Raw genomic sequence first — 19,174 nt, 5'->3', positions numbered from 1 at the left:
TGTGAGCACCCATGAGTCCCAGTCAGTGGATCCTATGGGCCAATATTCACTGTGATCTTACTCAGAATTCTGGATATCTGCAAAATTCCCTACCCTGATTCTCTTGAGATGCCTCATCATTATAGAATTGAATTGGGTAATTTTTACTGACACTTCATAATCAAAATTTTCCATAGCATTTAAATTGCTTTTCATTCATATACTCTTTCTGTAATTGTATTTCATCAGTTTACATACTGCTCTATCAATTTCTATACTCATAATGAGCATACAACTGGCACAGACATAAGAACAACTAATGGATTTCTTCTTACATGCATTTTCATGTGATGTATACACATGAGTGTATGCACACTCACCAATATGTCTAGTCTGGCTAACCGCCTTGCCGTGATGGGTCTGCTGTCTCCATCTTTGAAGCACTGGGATTTCAGTGGGCTGTTACAGTTTCCCACAATCACATGGATTCTGAGGATCCATACCTTTGTCCTCAAATTTGAGCAGCATAAGTTTTATCTATTGAGCCATCCCCTGGGCCCTACGTGGCTTTTTGGAAAGTATAGAAGGGATACATGATAAAATACTAAGGAGGAACCCAATTTAAGGAAGAGAAAGTTTACTTCAGCTCACAGTTCAAGAGTACAGTTCACCATGACGGAAAATCAAAGCTGCAGGTGCCTGAGGCAGCTGGTTCCACTTCATCCACAGTGAGGAAGCGGAGAGTGAAGATGCTTATGGTCCACTGGCTTTTTCCTTCTTATGGAGTCCAGGACCCGAGCCCGAGGAGAAATAGTCCCTACAACATTCCGTCTAACTTATGCTAGAGAGTCTCTCATGAGAATGCCCAGAGGCTAAGTGATTCTAAATCCAGTCAGGTTAACAGTGGATATTAACCATCTCAGCTTAACATCACAAAGCTGTTTCCAAGAGAAATCTGAACCTGAAAGGTGGATGATCAGCCACGAAGCTATACACTCGTCTTGAGAAATGGCAGACTATGGCAGCAAGGACCTTTCTAACACTCAGAGCACTTAGCAGGAGTGCTGCATGTTTGAGGCCAGCCTGGGTTATGAAGTCAGACTTATCCTGAAAAAAATGTTTTTGTTTACATGCTTCTCTAATGATTTTAAGGAGACACAGAACTATTTGATAAATATGGCACAATTTGCTAAGAGCCAAAATATACTTGAAAGTTTTAGAGGAGAATGAATAATGGGAAATACTTTCATTCTACCAGTGACAGCCACTGTGTGTGCAGTAGACATAAACATTCACATTCTGAGTAGTCACACTTGACTCCACAGAAATGTCCACGTCCCTGAGACCACCAGGATGTACACATACATTCATCACTGATGCCTATTCAAATCACTGGTGCCAAGTGCACAAGAGAGGCCTCATTTTATAAGCCACAGAATCCCTTCATCAAGATTTACAAAAACGAGCAAAGTATCCTTCTGCCAGAAGTAAATACAGAAAAGCAGCCACTGCTAATAATAGCAATAGGCAGAAACCGAGAAGAGTGGATTCCAGAGGGAGCTATCCATTTAGAGGCTGGAAGGTTTCTTATTGACCCCAGACTGAGCTCCTTTCCAAAAGTCCTGCTTTGACAAAGACATTTAAATTCTCAAAATCTTAATAATGTCAACGGTATTTTGCCCCATACTTACCCACAAAAGGCTGGTTTGCTGCTCAGCTGAAACCTGAAAACAGCACTTTTCAACAGAGTCATTTGGGGGTTGGGGATTTAGCTCAGTGGTAGAGTGCTTGCCTAGGAAGCGCAAGGTCCTGGGTTCAGTCCCCAGCTCCGGAAAAAAAAAAAAAAACCAGAGTCATTTGGCATCTCTTTGACATCTCCTGCTAGACAGTGTACATTTATGGTGGGTGGAGTTGGATTTAATAACTGTGATGTTCCGAACACACGCTTGCAGTTGCTGTCACCAGAGCTCAGTGATAAGACATAGCACATTCATAGCAAATTGAATGTTCTTCTCACTTTAGAGAACTAAGCCCAGCTAGCTGTGTGGCCCAAGTGGCCCACACTTGTCATCCAAGCCCTCAGAGGACTGAGTTTAAGGAGTTTAAGGTCAACCTGGGCCACATATAGAAATTCTGTCTCAAGGGAAGAAGAGGAAAAAAGGAAAGTTGGGGGGTGGGGGAGAGGCTCAGGGGGAGAAAGGATGAAAGGGAAGAGGGAAAGGAAAGGAAAGACTAAGTTGTGTGTCAGGAAGGACTAAGCAATACATTCAGTTGGACATCAACCAGGAAAAATGCCAGTAGGAGATACAGGCACGTACTCAAAGGATTTATTAAGGAGTTACTTCATGTGACTATGAGGGCTAAACTGGGCAAGCCCAAAGTCTATAAAGGACACTGTCGTGAAAAGCAAATTGGAACCCATAGACATAAACTAAAGCTGTTGTCTAGAAGGCATGGTTAACCTTCTGATGTTGTAACATGACAGTCATCTACAGAGATGTTGGGTTGCATTCAGAGCTACACTGGGACACCTAATGTCCACAGGCATGCTTGGCCCAGCCCAACGGCTCTGTTTGTTTGTTTGTTTGTTTGTTTGTTTGTTGTTGTCTCGATGGTGTTTTGCTCTTCTTTTAAAATATTTTTAATATTTTTAAATTAAGTGCTTATATATGTGTTTGAGTGCAGGTGCCCACAGATGCCAGAAACATCGAGTTCCCTGGAACTGGAGTTATAGGTGATTAAGACCTCCCTAGTGGGTCCTGGAAACTCGGGTAGAGTTTAAGAGTAGTCTACACTCTTAACCATTGAACTGTCTCTCTGGTTTTCATTAGGAAAGCCTTGATCTCACACTTAAGGTTCTGAAATGTATTAAATGAGACGAACCCAGATTATCTAGGATAATCGCTTTGATTATGGGTTTTAGTCACATCTACAAAATACCCTCACAGAAAGAACGAGCTTAGTGTTTGAATCACTGGGGACTGTAGCCAAGGCAAGATGACACATGAATTGGCCATCAAGCCATGTGTTTTCTACTCCTTACAGCTTCAAAGTGTCTTTGCTTCCTATGCTGGAGATCAATCACAAAACTTTTGGAGCAGTGTTCTACCCCAAGCTATACCTCCAGCCTCCACACAATTGTTGATTTTAAAGTTTAATAGTTGAGGCAGCGGGATGGCTCTGTGTGTAAAGGCACTGGCAACCTGAGCTGAATCCCTGGAACCCATGTGGAGAAAGATGAGAACAGGGTCCTGCAAGTAGTCTTGGGATCTCCATATATGTCCTTTAGTATGCAAGGGCGCTCAGGAACACATAGACTAAAGAATTAAATGTAAAAAAAGAAAATCTAAGATTTATATCTATTAAATTTTACCATAAGGAGCAGTGTAGCTCAGTTCGATCCCCTAACCCCACAAAACAAAGCAAAAACCAAGAAATTTGCTGTGACCATTTTGAACTATTAGTTCAAACTCTTTATCTCATGAGCTAATTCATTGACTTATAATATTTTGCCCAATCTCTTGTTACAGAAGTTGGTGGGACAGGGCCAAATTGAGAGACAAAAACTTACAGTTGTCCGCTATAAATCTCCAGACTAATATTTACCAAATCAGCCAGATATAATTCTAAATGTGATGAAGTTGTGAAGATTTTATTTGCTGAAATATGTTGAGCGGCACGCATGTCTCTGCGAAGCTATCTTAATAAGCATGTACGGATAGAAAGTGGGCAAACATCTGCCCATGACCCACCCCACCCCACACTGGGAGATGGTATCAACAGATGCCAGTTTGTAAAATTGAATTTATTGATTTATTCCCTTTACAATCCAATATCAGCCCTTCCTCTCCTCCCAGTACCCCTTCATGCAAATTCTTCCCCACTTCCTCAAGGGAAGCTCCCCTCTAAGTGTCAACACACACACACACACACACACACACACACACACACACACACACACACGTGTCACTGCAGGACTAGACATATCCTCTCCCACTGAGGCCAGACAGAGCTGTCCATTTAAGGGTGTGGGATTCTCAGGCAGGCAACAGGCTCAGGGACAGACCCTGCTGTTGTTTGGGGGACCTGCATGAACGCCAAACTGCTCATCCACTACCTATGTGCAGGGGGCCTAGGTCCAACCTGTGCTCACCCTTTGGTTGGTGACTCAGTCTCTGAGAACTCCCAAGGGTCCAAGTTAGTTGACTCTGTTGGTCTGCCTGTGGTGTTCTTGTCTTCTTTGAGTCCCTCAATCTTTCTCCCAATTCTTTCATAAGACTTCTCGAGCTCCTTGAGTTGTTTGAGCTTTTAATTTTTGAGACTTATGATATCATTTCTCTCTTCTCTCTCCTCCCTCCAAACCTTCTCTTTCAAATTCATGGCCTCTTTTTAAAAATTTAAGTGGTGGCGTTGGCGGTGGTGGTGGTAGTGTGTGTACAGGACATAAACACAGCCTGTTCAGTCGTATAACATTACTGGTATGCATTTTCAGGGCTGATCAGTTGGTGTTAGATAAGCAATTAGTGGGTTGCTCCCTGGGGAAGACTATTTCTCCTGCTTTCAGCATACCTTAGTAGCCTGCAGTTCTCTGTGTGGGGTTGAAATCTCTTGGCTCTCCTCCTTTTATGTTAGCATGTCTGTTGGTGTCACTCTTGTTCAGCTGAACTTTAGACAATCATGCTAATGAGACTCTGATTGTTTGTTTCAGTAGGGTCTTGGATATCCCAGGCTGGCCTAGAACTCCCTATGCAGCAGGATGAGAAAGTGATCTTGACCTTTCCATCCTCCTGCCTTCACCTCCTGAGTGGCATTACGAATGTATGATGCCATGCCCAGCTTCTAAGCTCTTCCTGTTTGTGAAAAGGTAAGAAGAGTTATGTAGAAAAATATGAGGTAATGTTAGGAGCAAGGAAGGTGATGGTTGTGCTAAATCAGGATGCCAACAAACCCCAAAATTGGGAGATCCCAAGTCATGTTTTTAAATCATCCATGCCTCAGATGACCAAAGAAGCTATTTTAATCCCTAGAATACATCAGCCTCTCTTTCTGTTCTGTGAAATCTTAACTTTGCAATCTCAGACTCATTTTACAAAGGGAATATTCTTTTAAAACAACTCAAGAAGATGTTACATTTCCCTGTAAGTCAATGGGTGTGAGTTGATGCCAGGGGACAGGGAGGATCACTGGAGACTGGGAAGTTGAAAGAATTGCAATAAGTTATAACATGCCTTTTCACTCAGGAAAAAAGTAAGCACATAGAAGACCAGGTATCCAGACATACCCCATCATACATAGACACATACACAGAGACAGGCACATTGGCCTCCTGGAGAGGCAGGCCTACAGACACACATGTAGACAGGCTGTTATCAGAGGCAGAGGACAAATTTATATAATATTCACACTAACGTGACATTCTGCCAGCAATAGTTACATAATAGATTATATCACTGTTAAGCTTTGGATTCTGCAGACATTTGATGTCCGTCACTTTGTGGTAACTTGTGTTCCACCCTCCCATGTCTATCATTAGCCATCGTGACCCATGCCAGATAACTATAACAGCAACCAGGTTGTCTACACATAAACTGGCCCCTATGACTTTGTGTTCCCAATAACTGTATATAGCATGAAAACACTACTTGGGCATCAGCAACAGTTAAGGAAAAGGAAGCTGGGGAGATAAAAGCTTCTCTAATAAGGACATTTGAACTTCACAAGCTGTGGAAATGAAGTAATAACATGAGGTTAGACATGATTACAGGTTCACTGTAAACCTTGCTGAATTCTGATTTACTCAGTCTATACTCTAACATTTCTGTGCATGAAATGTCATCTTGGCAATGAGATATCGGTGTTCTAAATAAGTGCTTTTTCCAAGGCCTTTGAGTACACCAAAAAAGAGAAGCAAAACTTAGCCTAACTCATCTCAAAATGCTTCTGTTCTAGAAATGGAAATGATTAACATCGAGCTGAAGTCTTTAGAACATGCATATGGTTTTCCACACTTTGAAAACAGCAATGACTCATTTTCAATCTTGCCAATTGTTCTTTAACCTAGAGTGTCTCAAATATAACAAAGAGTAGTTGCATCCCCGTTACCTAAAAGCAAGATGTGTTCCTGGCAGTGTCTGCCATATACACAGAATGGAATAAATACTTGATGGATTAAGTTGAATCAACTTGTCCCTGTGCTCTCTGAACTGAGTTCAAACTCAGAATTTTCTTTGAAGTATGCTGTGTTATAGGTGACACTCAAAAGTAATAAAGCCTTGGATTTCTAGAGCACACTTGAGTGATGTGTTATAATTGAGCACGATGATCTCACATCCATTATTTGTTTGAAAATGGCACAAACATTTTCCCCCATAGTACTTAACACTGTGACTTCAACAGCTAATTCTTCTGAGAAAGAATTAAATCTAAAAAAGTAATTATCCTTATTAAATCGTTAGCTGGACAATTGTTAGCTCCAGTCTGAGTGCTGGAATGGCAGAGCCTGGATCTTGAGTTCCCTCCTGACTCTCATGGTATTAGTCAGCATTCATTTCTGTTATCTTTCTCAGCCACTACCACATCCTTGGTTGAAGGAGAGTATTTTCACAACTCATTCAGACGTTCCTTTTTTTCTCATTTCTGCAATCTAAAATAGCTACCCTAAGCTTATCTTTTGCATTCTGAAACAGAATGCAACTCTTGACTCTTTGAATAGTTGTAACAGACACTGACAAGTGCCAGACAAACATTCCCTTAATGAGGGACATGTCCCCAATTGCAGACAGCCTTCAGTATGCAGTCCCAAATGGGACAGTATTCCCAGACAGACAGCTCCATGTAGATGGCCTCACCTGGGAGTCACTGACAACTCCCATCAGACCAGGAATAGAAAGCCCTCATCATCTTGCTTTACTTGGGATTTAGGTGACTCTTGTTCCAAGGTGTCCTGTTGGGTACACTCAAAGTATTTTATCAACTCTGCCTCAGGGTCTTCCTCTGCCCAATCCAACTTGTTCCCAGATGAGGGTCCATAGAAACTTCACAGTGAGCAGAGGTTGAGAGGGAAGAATGTATGTCTCTCTTAGATCACTCACTAGAAAATCCTCTTTTCCCTCTTCGACCTCAAAGGATCCGCCTCAAAAACTGTCTCAGGTTGAAGTGGTATTGACTAGAGGTCTTTTGCAGAAATGGATGAATCAAGTTTATGTCTTGCGGGAATGGGTGAGAAGGAAATTACCCAACTTAGGGAACTTGGTCTCAGGGTTCTCAATTGTCCTTCTCCAGATGATTAATTCCAAGCTTCTATAACTGGGGATCTGGGCTTGATTTTGGGAGGGAGAAAAAGGCAAGACTCAGCCAACCAAAGGTGCTTCTTAAAATCTGCTTCTCAGGGTACTCAGCAGCCACACCTTACTACCTCTCCTGCTGTGTGATGATGCCTAAACATGAGGCACACAAAGTTTCAAAACTTTTGTCTTTTAAAGGAGCAGTGGCTACACCAGCTCCTAATATAGCCTAGAATTGTCTACCAGCTGAGTGACCTTGGTCAGGCTACCTGACTCATTTGTGTCCACATCACCTCAGCACTAACCGAGAATGATCAGTGGTCCTTCTCTTAGCCAGCAGACTATAAAAAATTAGTAAATATAAGCACTGAGAACTGTCTGGCACTACCTGCTTTATAAGTATTAACACCTGCTATTATATATTGGTTTGATTCTTATTTATTTTATAAAATATATTTCTTTTAGATAAATTAAGAGTTTTAGCTAGTAAACTATAGCTCAAGCCAGAATCCTGATTTCATGTTGTACTTTCATTTATGCTTAAAGAGAGGAAGTATTTTATTTCCACAGTTAACACTGTCTACCGCTTCCTCCAGTACCCCTGGGGGTCTTGGTTCTGATGACAATGGCAATAGACAATCAAGTATAGCGTTGCAGTAGTACTATCCTTACTTAAGGGTGTTTGAGTTCATTGTATCTGCTAAACCCTGTGCTGAGTCATTCTTTCTTGGCTGCAATGCTATTTTTAGTAACAGATCATAATTCTCCCTCCTTTGCCAATATCTATCTTCTTGGCACACATAAGGGTGAATGTGAAGATTTCTCCTGATGTGAATCCTGAAAAGTCAGAGGCTGAAGTTGTGCTTCATTAAATGCAACTGCAGTCAGTGGGAAGGACAGAGCAGTCAACGTTAGCCAAGCTTTGCCGCTGTAGGAAAGAACCTTCTGTTTTTAACGCTGTCACTCTGTAAACACACCCAACTTGCGGTCAGACTCAAAGACTCCTGGCTTGTCCATCAATCCTTTAACCTCAATGGTCCTTTTCATAATTCATGATGTAAATGTAACTTGAGATGTGAAATAATTTAGTACCTTCTTTATGTTTTCTAGGTAACTTAGAAAGCATTTACCCGTAATCTGAAGGTTAAGATTTTAGAAACCGTGGTTTAACATAAAAGGGGGAGAATGTAGCAAAAGGCAGAGAAAGGAGCAGAGCGAAGTGTTGGGGAGAAGATGAGGCTTTGACATTAGACATAGGATAGAGGCCGCATAGGTCAGGAGTCCGCACAGGCATCTCAAGAGAGATAGGCACACCTAAGAGAATTTACAAAGGATACATTTACATGAATGTGACTCTTGAACACACTTATTTAGGGAAGTTGGCAATTGAAGAGTCAGCAGTATAAGCCAAAGATGACCATGAAAAGGTGACCTGGGTCCAGAAACTACCAAACACAGGGAAGTTTACCCACTATACTGCTTACTTATCGTCCCAAAAAGTAAGCCTTGTAGAAGTGAGTGACTGGGCCAAACAGCTGTCTAACAAAGTCTGAGCACTAATGCTGGAGACCTGGGAGTCAGGAAAACTGCCTTTGGCAGGTAGCCATGCTCTGATCTGGGTGTGTCTACTTCTAAAGGGAGAGTGAGTGTCTCAGTTTCCTGGTGCTGTCTTAACAAAATACCGTGGACTGAGTGACTTAAACAACAGAAATAATGGTTTCTTGCAGCTCAGTGGACCCAAATTCTAAAACCAAAGTGCTGGCAGGTTTGGTGCCATTTGAAGGGCTTCTGTTACTGGCTTATAAGTAGGTCATTTTCTGATTAGTTCCTTGTAACCCAACATGATGGGCTAGCATTTTGGCAAATACAGAGCCAAAACAAGTATAATTAAGACGTGAAAAATGGAGCTATATTCCTGCTCCAGGCTAGGAAGTAATAGGAGATATTTCCAAAGCAGAAAAAGTAAAAGAAAAAAAGACTACAGAACTTTTATTACAGGGACTGCACATTCTTCGAGGGGCAGGTCCATTCCTTAGCATGCTCAGTTTAAAGACACAGTTTAAGAAAGAAAGGTAATAGACACATTTGGAGATGTGCTTAGCTCAGGGTTAATGAGCACAGGTTTAAAGGATTAAAGTGGTGCACAGGAATGCCTTAAGGTATATGCAGTTTGCACCATAGTTTTAACTGATAAAAAGGAGAGAACGCTCTACGCTCTGATAGAGGAGTTGGCCCTAGACATTCCGACCGCTCCGAAAGCCCCACCCTCTGACATGTCTCTTCTCTGTACCTGTGCACCCTGGAGTCTGTTCCTCTTCTCATTAAAACACCAGACATACTGAAGCGGGAACTTTCCTAGATGACTCATTTAAATCATCCCTTCAAAAATCTCTCTAAATGAAAGTGCACTGGGTAAGGGGGTTGAAACCCAAGTCATCTAAGGCATATATTAATAAAAAGAGGGAAGAGGAAGTCACAGATGTTAAAAACCTTTCTACACATTGTGTCTCTGACCCATGTTGAAATATAAAATTTATTTAGCTTAGTTACAACATTTTCCATAGTCACTGCCATCTTAAGATCTCTGATAGTCCTAATTCTCTCTTTTTTAATTTTCAATTTTTATTTTAGACTTTGTGTATGAGCCTTTTGCCTATATGTATGTCTGTGCACCTTATGTGTGCCTGCTGCTCACGGAGGGCAGAGTAGGGTGTCTTAGATCCCTCAGAACTGAATTTACAGTCCTGGTACACCTACTCCTCACTTTAGTTTGTGAAGCCCATCCCTAGTATTTTATTCTAATTAGCTTTAAATGTCAATGTGACAGAGACTAGAGTCAACTGAGATGACAGTCTCAATTGAGGAACTGCCTAGATCAGGTAAATCTATGGCCATGTTTATGGGAGACTATCTTTTCCTTTTCCTCTTTCTTTTCTTTCTTTCTTTCTTCTTCTTCTTCTTCTTCTTCTTCTTCTTCTTCTTCTTCTTCTTCTTCTTCTTCTTCTTCCCCCTCTCTCTCTCTCAAAAAAAAAAAAAAAAAAAAAAAAAAAAAAGACAGAGTTTATGTATAGTTCTGGCTCTCCTGAAATTCACTGTGAAGATCACGCTGGCTTCAAACTCCCAGAAATCTGTCTGCCTTTGCCTCCCAGGTGCTAGAATTAAAGGCACATGTCATGAGCCCAGGTACTAAGAATTATCTTGATTTCCTTAATAGATGAGGAGGACCCAGGCTCCTCTGGTGGTTCTACTGCCTGGACAGGAGGTCTTCGGCTATATATATAAGAAAGCTAGGGGTTGGGGATTTAGCTCAGTGGCTTGCAAGACCCTGGGTTCGGTCCCCAGCTCCGAAAAAAAAAGAAAAGAGAGAGAGAGAGAGAGAGAGAGAGAGAGAGAGAGAGAGAGAGAGAGAGAAAGCTAGCTAAAGTCTGGAAAGGTGATCTAGTAGTTAAGAGCACTTGTTCTTGCAAAGGACCCAGAGGACACAGGTTCAATTCCCAGCATCTACATAGTGGCTCACAACCATCTCTAACTCCTGTTCTAAAGGACCTGACACTGTCTTCTGACTTCCGCAGACACCAAGCATACACATACAGACAAAACAGTTATATACATAAAATAAAAACAAATAAAACCTAAACAAAAGAAGGCTAACTAAGTATGGCCCTGGGAGTGAGCCGGCAACATCAGTCTGCCATAGTTTCTGCTTCAAGCTCCTGCCTGACTTTTCTCAGTCATGGACTGTAACTTGTAAGCGGAAATAAATCTTTTCCTTCTCTAAGTTATCACAGTATTTTTTTTGCCACCAAAGCAAAATGAAAGTATAAAACACCTTTCATAAGTAAGGCTGGTTTGTAAGTAAGAGAGCAGAACAGGCACCTACAGGTTAGCCATTCAGAGAATGCCAAACTCGGGGAGGCCCTTTAAGTCTTTTGCTGCTGCTGCGAAATGGAAAAATATTAAGACTACGAGATCAAACAGAGCCCTTTATCCCATGTTTCCAGTGCTCTTCACTGTCAGAGGAAGAATTAAACACAAAGTAAGAAATTGATGGGTGAGGGGAAAAGGGGAGCTCATTGGTTATGGAATAAGGTCAGCGTCAGCAGTGGGGTATAGGCCAGAGATACAGCTGCCCACAATAGCCGAGCTCTTTGCAGAGCCCTCCTCTTCAGTAAGGCTGGATACCTGACTTCGAAACAGAAAGAACCTCATTGTGAATAAGTATGATGCAGAATTAAGAGTTTAATGAGAATATATTTCAACATAGACTCAAGCAAGGGAGAGAAAGGCTCTGGTAAAGAAGGTGATACACCTACTGTGTGAGTGTGAGCTTCTCAAGAGGGAGTCACACTGGGTGTCTTTACAGTAGCCACCAAAAGTGGCTTTTAATGGTTTATCTCAAAGAGCTGTTAAAGAACCTTTTTTCTTTTCAATCAATGAGTTCATAGTTTGTTTCCAGAAGTGCATTGGATGGAATTATAACTGATACAGTAAAACTCAAGCTTACCAGTGTCACACAGGAAGGTAGAAATGTCTTCACTGTAGATAAAAATTAATAGGTTTGTTTGTTAGAATCCCAGAAAATGTCTCAGAAGCGATTAAGAAAGGACATGTTTGAAGGTCATATGTGCTTGGACATTAGGAACAATTCATTGCTATTTTAATATTCTTATTTGAAATGTCTATATATAAAAGGAATTCTGTCTCTATGTAGGACACAGCAAATGTTAATTGTGCTTTAAATTGTTGTTGTTGTTGTTGCTGCTGCTGCTGCTGCTGCTGCTGCTGCTGTTGTTGTTGTTGTTCTCTATAGCCCTAGCTGTCCTGGAACTCACTGTAGACCAGGCTGGTGTGACCACCTGCCTCTGCCTCCCAAGTCCTTGGATTTATGGTGTGTATCATCATGTCTAACCACTCTAATTCTTGATTCTTCATGACTGAAAACTTCAACCAGACTCCAGAATAAGGGTTTCTCTTCAAACCTTTCCATATCCCCTTACTTTTCCCTGTCTTTCTGTCCTAGTTCAAAAACATATCCTCAAGAGAGGCTATGAGTTTCTCTAGAATCACAGCACCTATGATTTTAGACAGCTAGTCCTTATGGGCAAGCTTCAATGGTGAAGAGAATTACTGGGGAATCAAAAGGTGTATGTGTGTTTGGGAGAGACAAGAAATTCCAGAACTAGGTTATGGTTTTCCAAGAATAAGCTTCACATACATCCTTTGCCATCCTCCTATGAGATTTTTGGATGTGTCATTATGTCAGATGCATGATGGGAGCAGTTTGCAAGGTTGATGATATGGACAGAGGTGTCACTATTTTGTAATGACAAAGCAGAAGACCATGAGCAGTTGTCTTGGTGCACCATGTTGATCTCAACGCCCCGCCGCCACCATGTCTTTTTTCCCCATGTGTCTATCTAGCCTCTCTCACATCAAATTCAGAATGTCTCCTGAAATCATTTCCTTACTGTGCCTTCCTCAAATTTGGAAACCTTCAAATCATAAGAACAAAATTAAAGCATCAACAAGATAACTTTATCTGGAAATTGAATCCTACTATAGTAACAAAAATATGTAGTTCAATATGTTTGGGAAGGCAAAAAATTACTAATAAAAATAACAGCCCTGGGAAGGAATTTGCCATAGTAAATCATTCCTTATAGCCAATCTTCTCGAATGTATGCTCATGCTTTGAAAGCATGCTAATGTCAACAACTGCTATTCCACACATATTAGTCAGGTTTTACCTAATTATTTTTTTCCTTTTAATCCTGAGTATAGATAAGATATAACTCGAAGCAGAAATTAGATGCTAAAATGTCTAGTGTTTCTGAACTGATTGAGCAACTTGAAGCATTCAAAATAATGCTAAATTCACTTTTTGGTTATTATTTTTCTATTTTTAAAAAATAGACAACTCTAGTTATCTTGTCTGGGAGAAGAAAAAGAGCTACTTAAAGTTCATTGTCATCTTGCTAATGAAGCTTCAAGTCCCAAATTCCTTTTCTTTGAAAAGGCTTCAGGCTCTATTTTCCTAATCAGTTTCCACTGTGTGCTGTAATAGACTTGGAGGCAGAGGGAGAGAGATCTCACACGGAGCAGAGGCAGACAGACAGACATACAGAGAGACGGACAGAGGCGGTGGGGGAGAGAGAGAAGAGAGTTGAAGGGTAGAGAATTAGGAGTCCGACTAATTAGTTTTCCTTATCAAAAAACAAAGTGATGGTGTTTTTTTTTAAATTTAGTGTTACATGAATATTAAGAAAATATTATTCCTTTACTTTTCTTGATGTCAAGTCCCCACCTAAACTAGGCAAGTTATTATTGATAGTTCGTGTATTTCCCCCAGCATCTCAAGAAGGTTTTAAGGAATGGCAGAGGCCTTACACAGAGAAAACTTTCCAAGAAGATTGACTCTTCAGCTCCTATGCCTATTGTGGTCCTTCTGGAGATACCTGCTACCCATGTCCTTGTGGAACCTCAGGGCTCTAAATACATGGACAAAGTGGCATCGATGAGGGAGGCACTGACAGCCAGGGCTAAGAACACAGTGCCTAAGATCTACCTCTGTCTAGGGTGTACCAAGAGCCCCCTCACCTTCTGTTTAAGTCAACCCAGATCATTTTCTCAGACTGTGACCATGTCTTCTTTGATTGGGAGCATCTCTTCCCTCTACCTTCCAGGCCCCTGAGCCAGAAATAGTTCCAAGCATTCAACTTGAAAGGCAAATATTTAATAAATAAGTAGCAAAATTCAAAACAAAATGTTAGCACAGCGTCAGCACTTTGTTTCTCAAAGTTTAAAAATAGAAATAACATTGGTCTTTTTCCCCTTTGTTCCTGTATAGTCAAAAAGCCAGCCAAGAAAAGTATCACAGATAAAGGAGATGAGTTATTTAAGATGGGCAACAAGATTCTCCAGGAGTCTAAAAGTCAAAAACAAAAAACAGAGTAAGTATCCAGTGTCTTTTGTCAAGTTAATTTCCAAGGGAAAAGAAGACAATCCGAAAATCTAGTTTATCTTTAAAGCCTTATTGGAATAATAGATATGCTTACCTTGTTCATCAGCTTTTGCTTTCAAAAGGGATCCATGATTATTTAAAGATTCTCAGAATTGTCACCCTTAACAAGCAAAAGGATTGTATGTGAGATTGGAGTCCTTTCCATGAAGCAAAATTCAAACTAGTCCCTGATAGAGCCATTCAGCAAAATCTTTTTTACTCTGATTTATGATAAATTTAAAATGAAATAAAGTGATTGCTGTTTTAACATGCTTTCTCCCTGAGTATTTGCAGAGACCTATGGCTTTCAAGGCACTTTAATATATATGATGCTGTTTTGTTCAAAGATGAGTCGTTCGAGGTGAATGGTACTTCATTTTTACAGATAAAGCACTGGCAGGGAGGCTAGGGGGATGGCAGCCCCTGGAATGCCTGCCATTTGAGCACAAGAACCTGAGTTTGAATCCTGAGCACCTATGTAAAAGCCAAGCACCCCCGCACTGGAAGTGGGGACAAGCAGATCCCCAAGATCTTGAATACCTGTCTATCTAGTTAAGTGGTTCTAAGAGTCTGGCAGGAGACCTTGACTCAAAAGAATATATTGTAGAGGGTAAACAAAGGAAAATATCCAATGTCAGCATCTGGTCTCAACATATACACACATTTATGTACATATACATGTACAATACTAGAGAGAGAGAGAGAGAGAGAGAGAGAGAGAGAGAGAGAGAGAGAGAGAGAGAAAGGAAGAGAGGAGAGAGAGGGAAAGAGAGGAGATCGAGGGGAGGGGAGGAGAGGGGAGGGGAGGAGAGGGGAGGGGAGGGAAGGAGAGGAGGAGAGGGGAGGAGAGGGGAGGAGAGAGGAGGAGAGAGGAGATAGGAGAGGGGAGGAGAGGAGAGAGAGGGGAGAGGAGAGAGGAGAGAGGAGAAACAGAGAGGAGCTCACTTTTCCCATTAATTATTTACTTATTCACTTTATATTCTGATCACAGCCCCCCTCTCCTCCCTATCCCCCCTCACAGAGCCCCTCTCCCAGTCTGAGAAGCAGGCAATCCACCCTAAGTACCTACCCACCCAAGAACCTAAAGTCACTGTAGGAATAGGCACATCCTCTCCCTCTGAGGCCAGACAAGGCACCCCAGTTAGGGGAACAGGATCCACAGGCAGTCACGGTAAGCCCCCACTCCCATTGTTGGTTGACCGCATGAAGGTCAAGCTGCATATCTGCTACATATGTGCTGGGGCGCCTAGGTCCAGCTCATGTATACTCTTTGGTTGGTGGTTCAGTCTCTGGGAGCCCCCATATGTGCAGGTTAGTTGATTGTTGGTCTTCTTGTGGAGTCCCTCTCTTTTTCAATTCCCCCAATCTTTCTCTCAACTCTTCCGTAGACTTCCTGAGCTCTGTCTAATATCTAGCTGTGGGTCTCTGCATCTGTTTTGGTCAACTGCTAGGTGGAGCCTCTCAAAGGACAGTTATGCTAGACTTCTCTGTCTGTAAACATAACGGAGTATCATTAATAGTGCCCTGGATTGGTTCTCGCCTATGGGGTGGGTCTTAAGTTGGGGCAGTGATTGGTTGGCCATTACCTCAGTCTCTGCTCCATCTTTGTCCCTGCACCTCCTATAGGCAGGACCAATTTGAGGTCAAAGGTTTTGTGGGTGGATTGCTGTCTTTATAGCACTCTCTTGCCTTCTCTCCCCTGTTTTCTCTACACTTGATTTGCACCCCCTTTCCTCTCCCCACCCCTTCTCTCATCTAGTTCCCTTCCTCTATCAACCTCTGATGACTATTTTATTTCCCCTTCTGAGTGAGATTCAAGCATCTTCCCTTGGGTCCTCCTTGTTATTTAGCTTCTTTGAGTCTGTGAAGAGTATTGTGGATATTCTATACTTTATGGCTAATATCCACGTACAAGTAAGTACATACTATGCATGACCTTTTGTGTCTGGGTTACCTCAACCAGGATGATATTGTCTAGTTCCAATCCATTCGCCTGCAAATTTCATGATGTCCTTGGTGTTTAATAGCTGGGTAGTATTACACTGTGTAAACGAACCCACATTTTCTTTATCCATTATCTAGTTAAGGGACATCTGAGGTTCTTTCCAGTTCTGGCTACTATAAATAAGGCTGCTATGAACATAGTTGAGCAAGTGTCCTTGTGGGATATTGGAGCATCTTTTGGGTATATATATGCCCAGGAGTGGTATGGCTGGGTCTTGAGGTAGAACTATTATCAATTTTCTGAGAAATCCCCAAACTGATTTCCACAGTGGTTGTATATGTTAGCACTCTCACCAGCAAATGGAAGAATATTCCCCTCATTCCACATTCTAGCCAGCATGGGCTGTCACTTGACTTTCTTATCTTAGCCATTCTGATAGGTATAATCTGAAATCTCAGAGTTGTTTTAATTTGCAGTTCCCTTAAGACTAAGTATGTTGAAGATTTCTTTAAGTGCTTCTCAGCCATTTAAGATTCTTCTGTTGTAAATTCTTTGTTTAGTTCTGTACCCTACTTTTTAATTAGGTTATTTGGTTATTTGATACCAACTTCTTGAGTTCCTTGTACATTTTGCATATTAGCCCTCTGTCAGATGTAGGGTTGGTGAAGTTTTTTCCCATTCTGTAGGCTGCTGTTTTGTCCTATTAATGGTGTCCTTTGCCCTATAGAAAACTTTCAGTTTCATGACGTCCCTTTTATTAATTGTTGATCTTAGAGCCTAAGCTATTGGTGTTCTGTTCAGAAAGTTGTCTCTGTACCAATGAGTTCAGGGCTATTCCCCGCTTTCTCTTATATTGTATTGAGTGTTGTCTCCAGTTTATATTGAGGTCCTTGATCTACTTGGACTTGATTTTTGTGCAGGGTGATAAATATGGATCTATTTACATCCTTCTACATGCAGACATCCAGTTAAATAAGCACCATTTGTCGAGGGTGCTTTATTTTTCCTTTGTATGGTTTTGGCTTCTTTGTTAAAAATCAGGTGTCTATAGGTGAATATACACAAATTTTAAAAAAATAGTTTTGAAAAAGAACAAACACTGGGAGTAGAGAGTGAAAAATTTTTAAATGTGGTAGCCATGGCCATATCTAGGAGGCTATGGCTTCGGTTGTCTTAGGATTTTACGTCTGTGAACAGACACCATGACCAAGGTGAGTCTTATAAAAGACAACATTTAACTGGGGCTGGCTTACAGGTGCAGAGGTTCAGTCCATTTCATCAAGGCAGGAACATGGCAGCATCTAGGCAGGCATAGTAAAAGAAGAGCTGAGAGTTCAACATCTTCATTTGAAGGCTGCTAGTGTAAGACTAACTTCCAGACGGTTAGGATAGTGTCCTAAAACCCACACCTACAGTAACGCACCTACCCCAATAAGGCCACACTTCTAAATGCCACTCCTTTGGCCAAGCACACTCAAACCATAACATCAGTCTACATACATTCTTTTCACCTTATCTAAAAGAAGTCATAAGTTTGTTTTATCCCAGAGGTGGGACACAACTCAGGGTCATCTTTAAGGCCCCACTTAGACCTTGAGATCAAATCATCCCTAAACACTCATTGGCTGTTTTATCCTGGGCAACTTCCTGCACCATTTTGTGTCCTAGGCCTTGACACAGAGTGATTAGGAGATAAATGTATATTATTTCTTCCTCCAGGTTTAACTCGTGAGTGGAAGCTCTAGAGACAAAACAAACAAGGTTGAAATGAATAGAAAGAATGGGACCTGGCTGTCCCCTCCCAACAAAAAGGCGGGACAAAGTGCCCTGCCTGTTTGCATTACGAAATCCCAGTGTTTAGGAAAGAGTCAGGAGGATGGTGATTTTGAGATTACATAGTATATCTCTGTCTCAAACTGAGCCGTATTGACGTAGCTCAATGGTAAAGCACTTGCTTAGCACATACAAAAATCTGGGATGGGTTTAATTCCCAGCACCACAATTAGCTGGTAATTGTAGACTAGACATAATCTTGTGGGGAGGCATCCTGGAACTATGGCAGTCAGTCCTAGACAAACAACAGAATGGCAGAATCTATTCCTCTTTGAAAATTCCAAATCTTGGACCTCCACATCAAACCAGATACACTCAAACTAATAGAAGAAAAAGTGGAGAAACATCTCGAACACATGGGCACTGGAGAAAATTTCCTGAACAAAACACCAATGGCTTATGCTCTAAGATCAAGAATTGACAAATGGGATCTCATAAAACTGCAAAGCTTCTGTAAGGCAAAGGACACTGTGGTTAGGACAAACTGGCAACCAACAGATTGGGAAAAGATCTTTACCAATCCTACAACAGATAAAGGGCTTATATCCAAAATATACAAAGAACTCAAGAAGTTAGACTGCAGGGAGACAAATAACCCTATCAAAAAATGGAGTTCAGAGCTAAACAAAGAATTCACAGCTGAGGAATGCCGAATGGCTGAGAAACACTTAAAGAAATGTTCAACATCTTTAGTCATAAGGGAAATGCAAATCAAAACAACCCTGAGATTTCACCTCACACCTGTGAGAATGACTAAGATCAAAAACTCAGGTAACAGCAAATGCTGGTGAAGATGTGGAGAAAGAGGAACACTCCTCCATTGTTGGTGAGATTGCAGACTGGTACAACCATTCTGGAAATCAGTCTGGAGGTTCCTCAGAAAATTGGACACTGAATTACCTGAGAACCCAGCTATACCTCTCTTGGGCATATACCCAAAAGATGCCCCAACATATAAAAAAGACACATGCTCCACTGTGTTCATAGCAGCCTTATTTATGATAGCCAGAAGCTGGAAAGAACCCAGATGCCCTTCAACAGAGGAATGGATACAGAAAATGTGGTACATCTACACAGTGGAATATTACTCAGCTATCAAAAACAATGACTTTATGAAATTCATAGGCAAATGGA

At 41.4% G+C, this 19,174-nt stretch overlaps 1 protein-coding gene across 12 annotated transcripts in view; it reads left to right on the top strand.

Annotated features, from left to right (window-relative positions):
• Sel1l2 (SEL1L2 adaptor subunit of SYVN1 ubiquitin ligase) overlaps window positions 1–19,174 on the top strand; it is a 126,867-nt gene that overhangs the window by 55,611 nt on the left and 52,082 nt on the right. For all 12 annotated transcript variants that reach the window (XM_063283797.1, XM_039105034.2, XM_039105031.2 and 9 more), the window contains 1 exon segment: window positions 14,110–14,212. In XM_063283797.1, the coding sequence (XP_063139867.1) occupies window positions 14,110–14,212 (103 nt within the window).

This window comes from Rattus norvegicus, chromosome 3 (assembly GCF_036323735.1).
Source record: "Rattus norvegicus strain BN/NHsdMcwi chromosome 3, GRCr8, whole genome shotgun sequence".
NCBI classification, from domain to species: domain Eukaryota; kingdom Metazoa; phylum Chordata; class Mammalia; order Rodentia; family Muridae; genus Rattus; species Rattus norvegicus.
The sequence above is the reverse complement of the archived record's forward strand: the minus strand, read 5'-3'. Positions and strand labels throughout refer to the sequence as shown.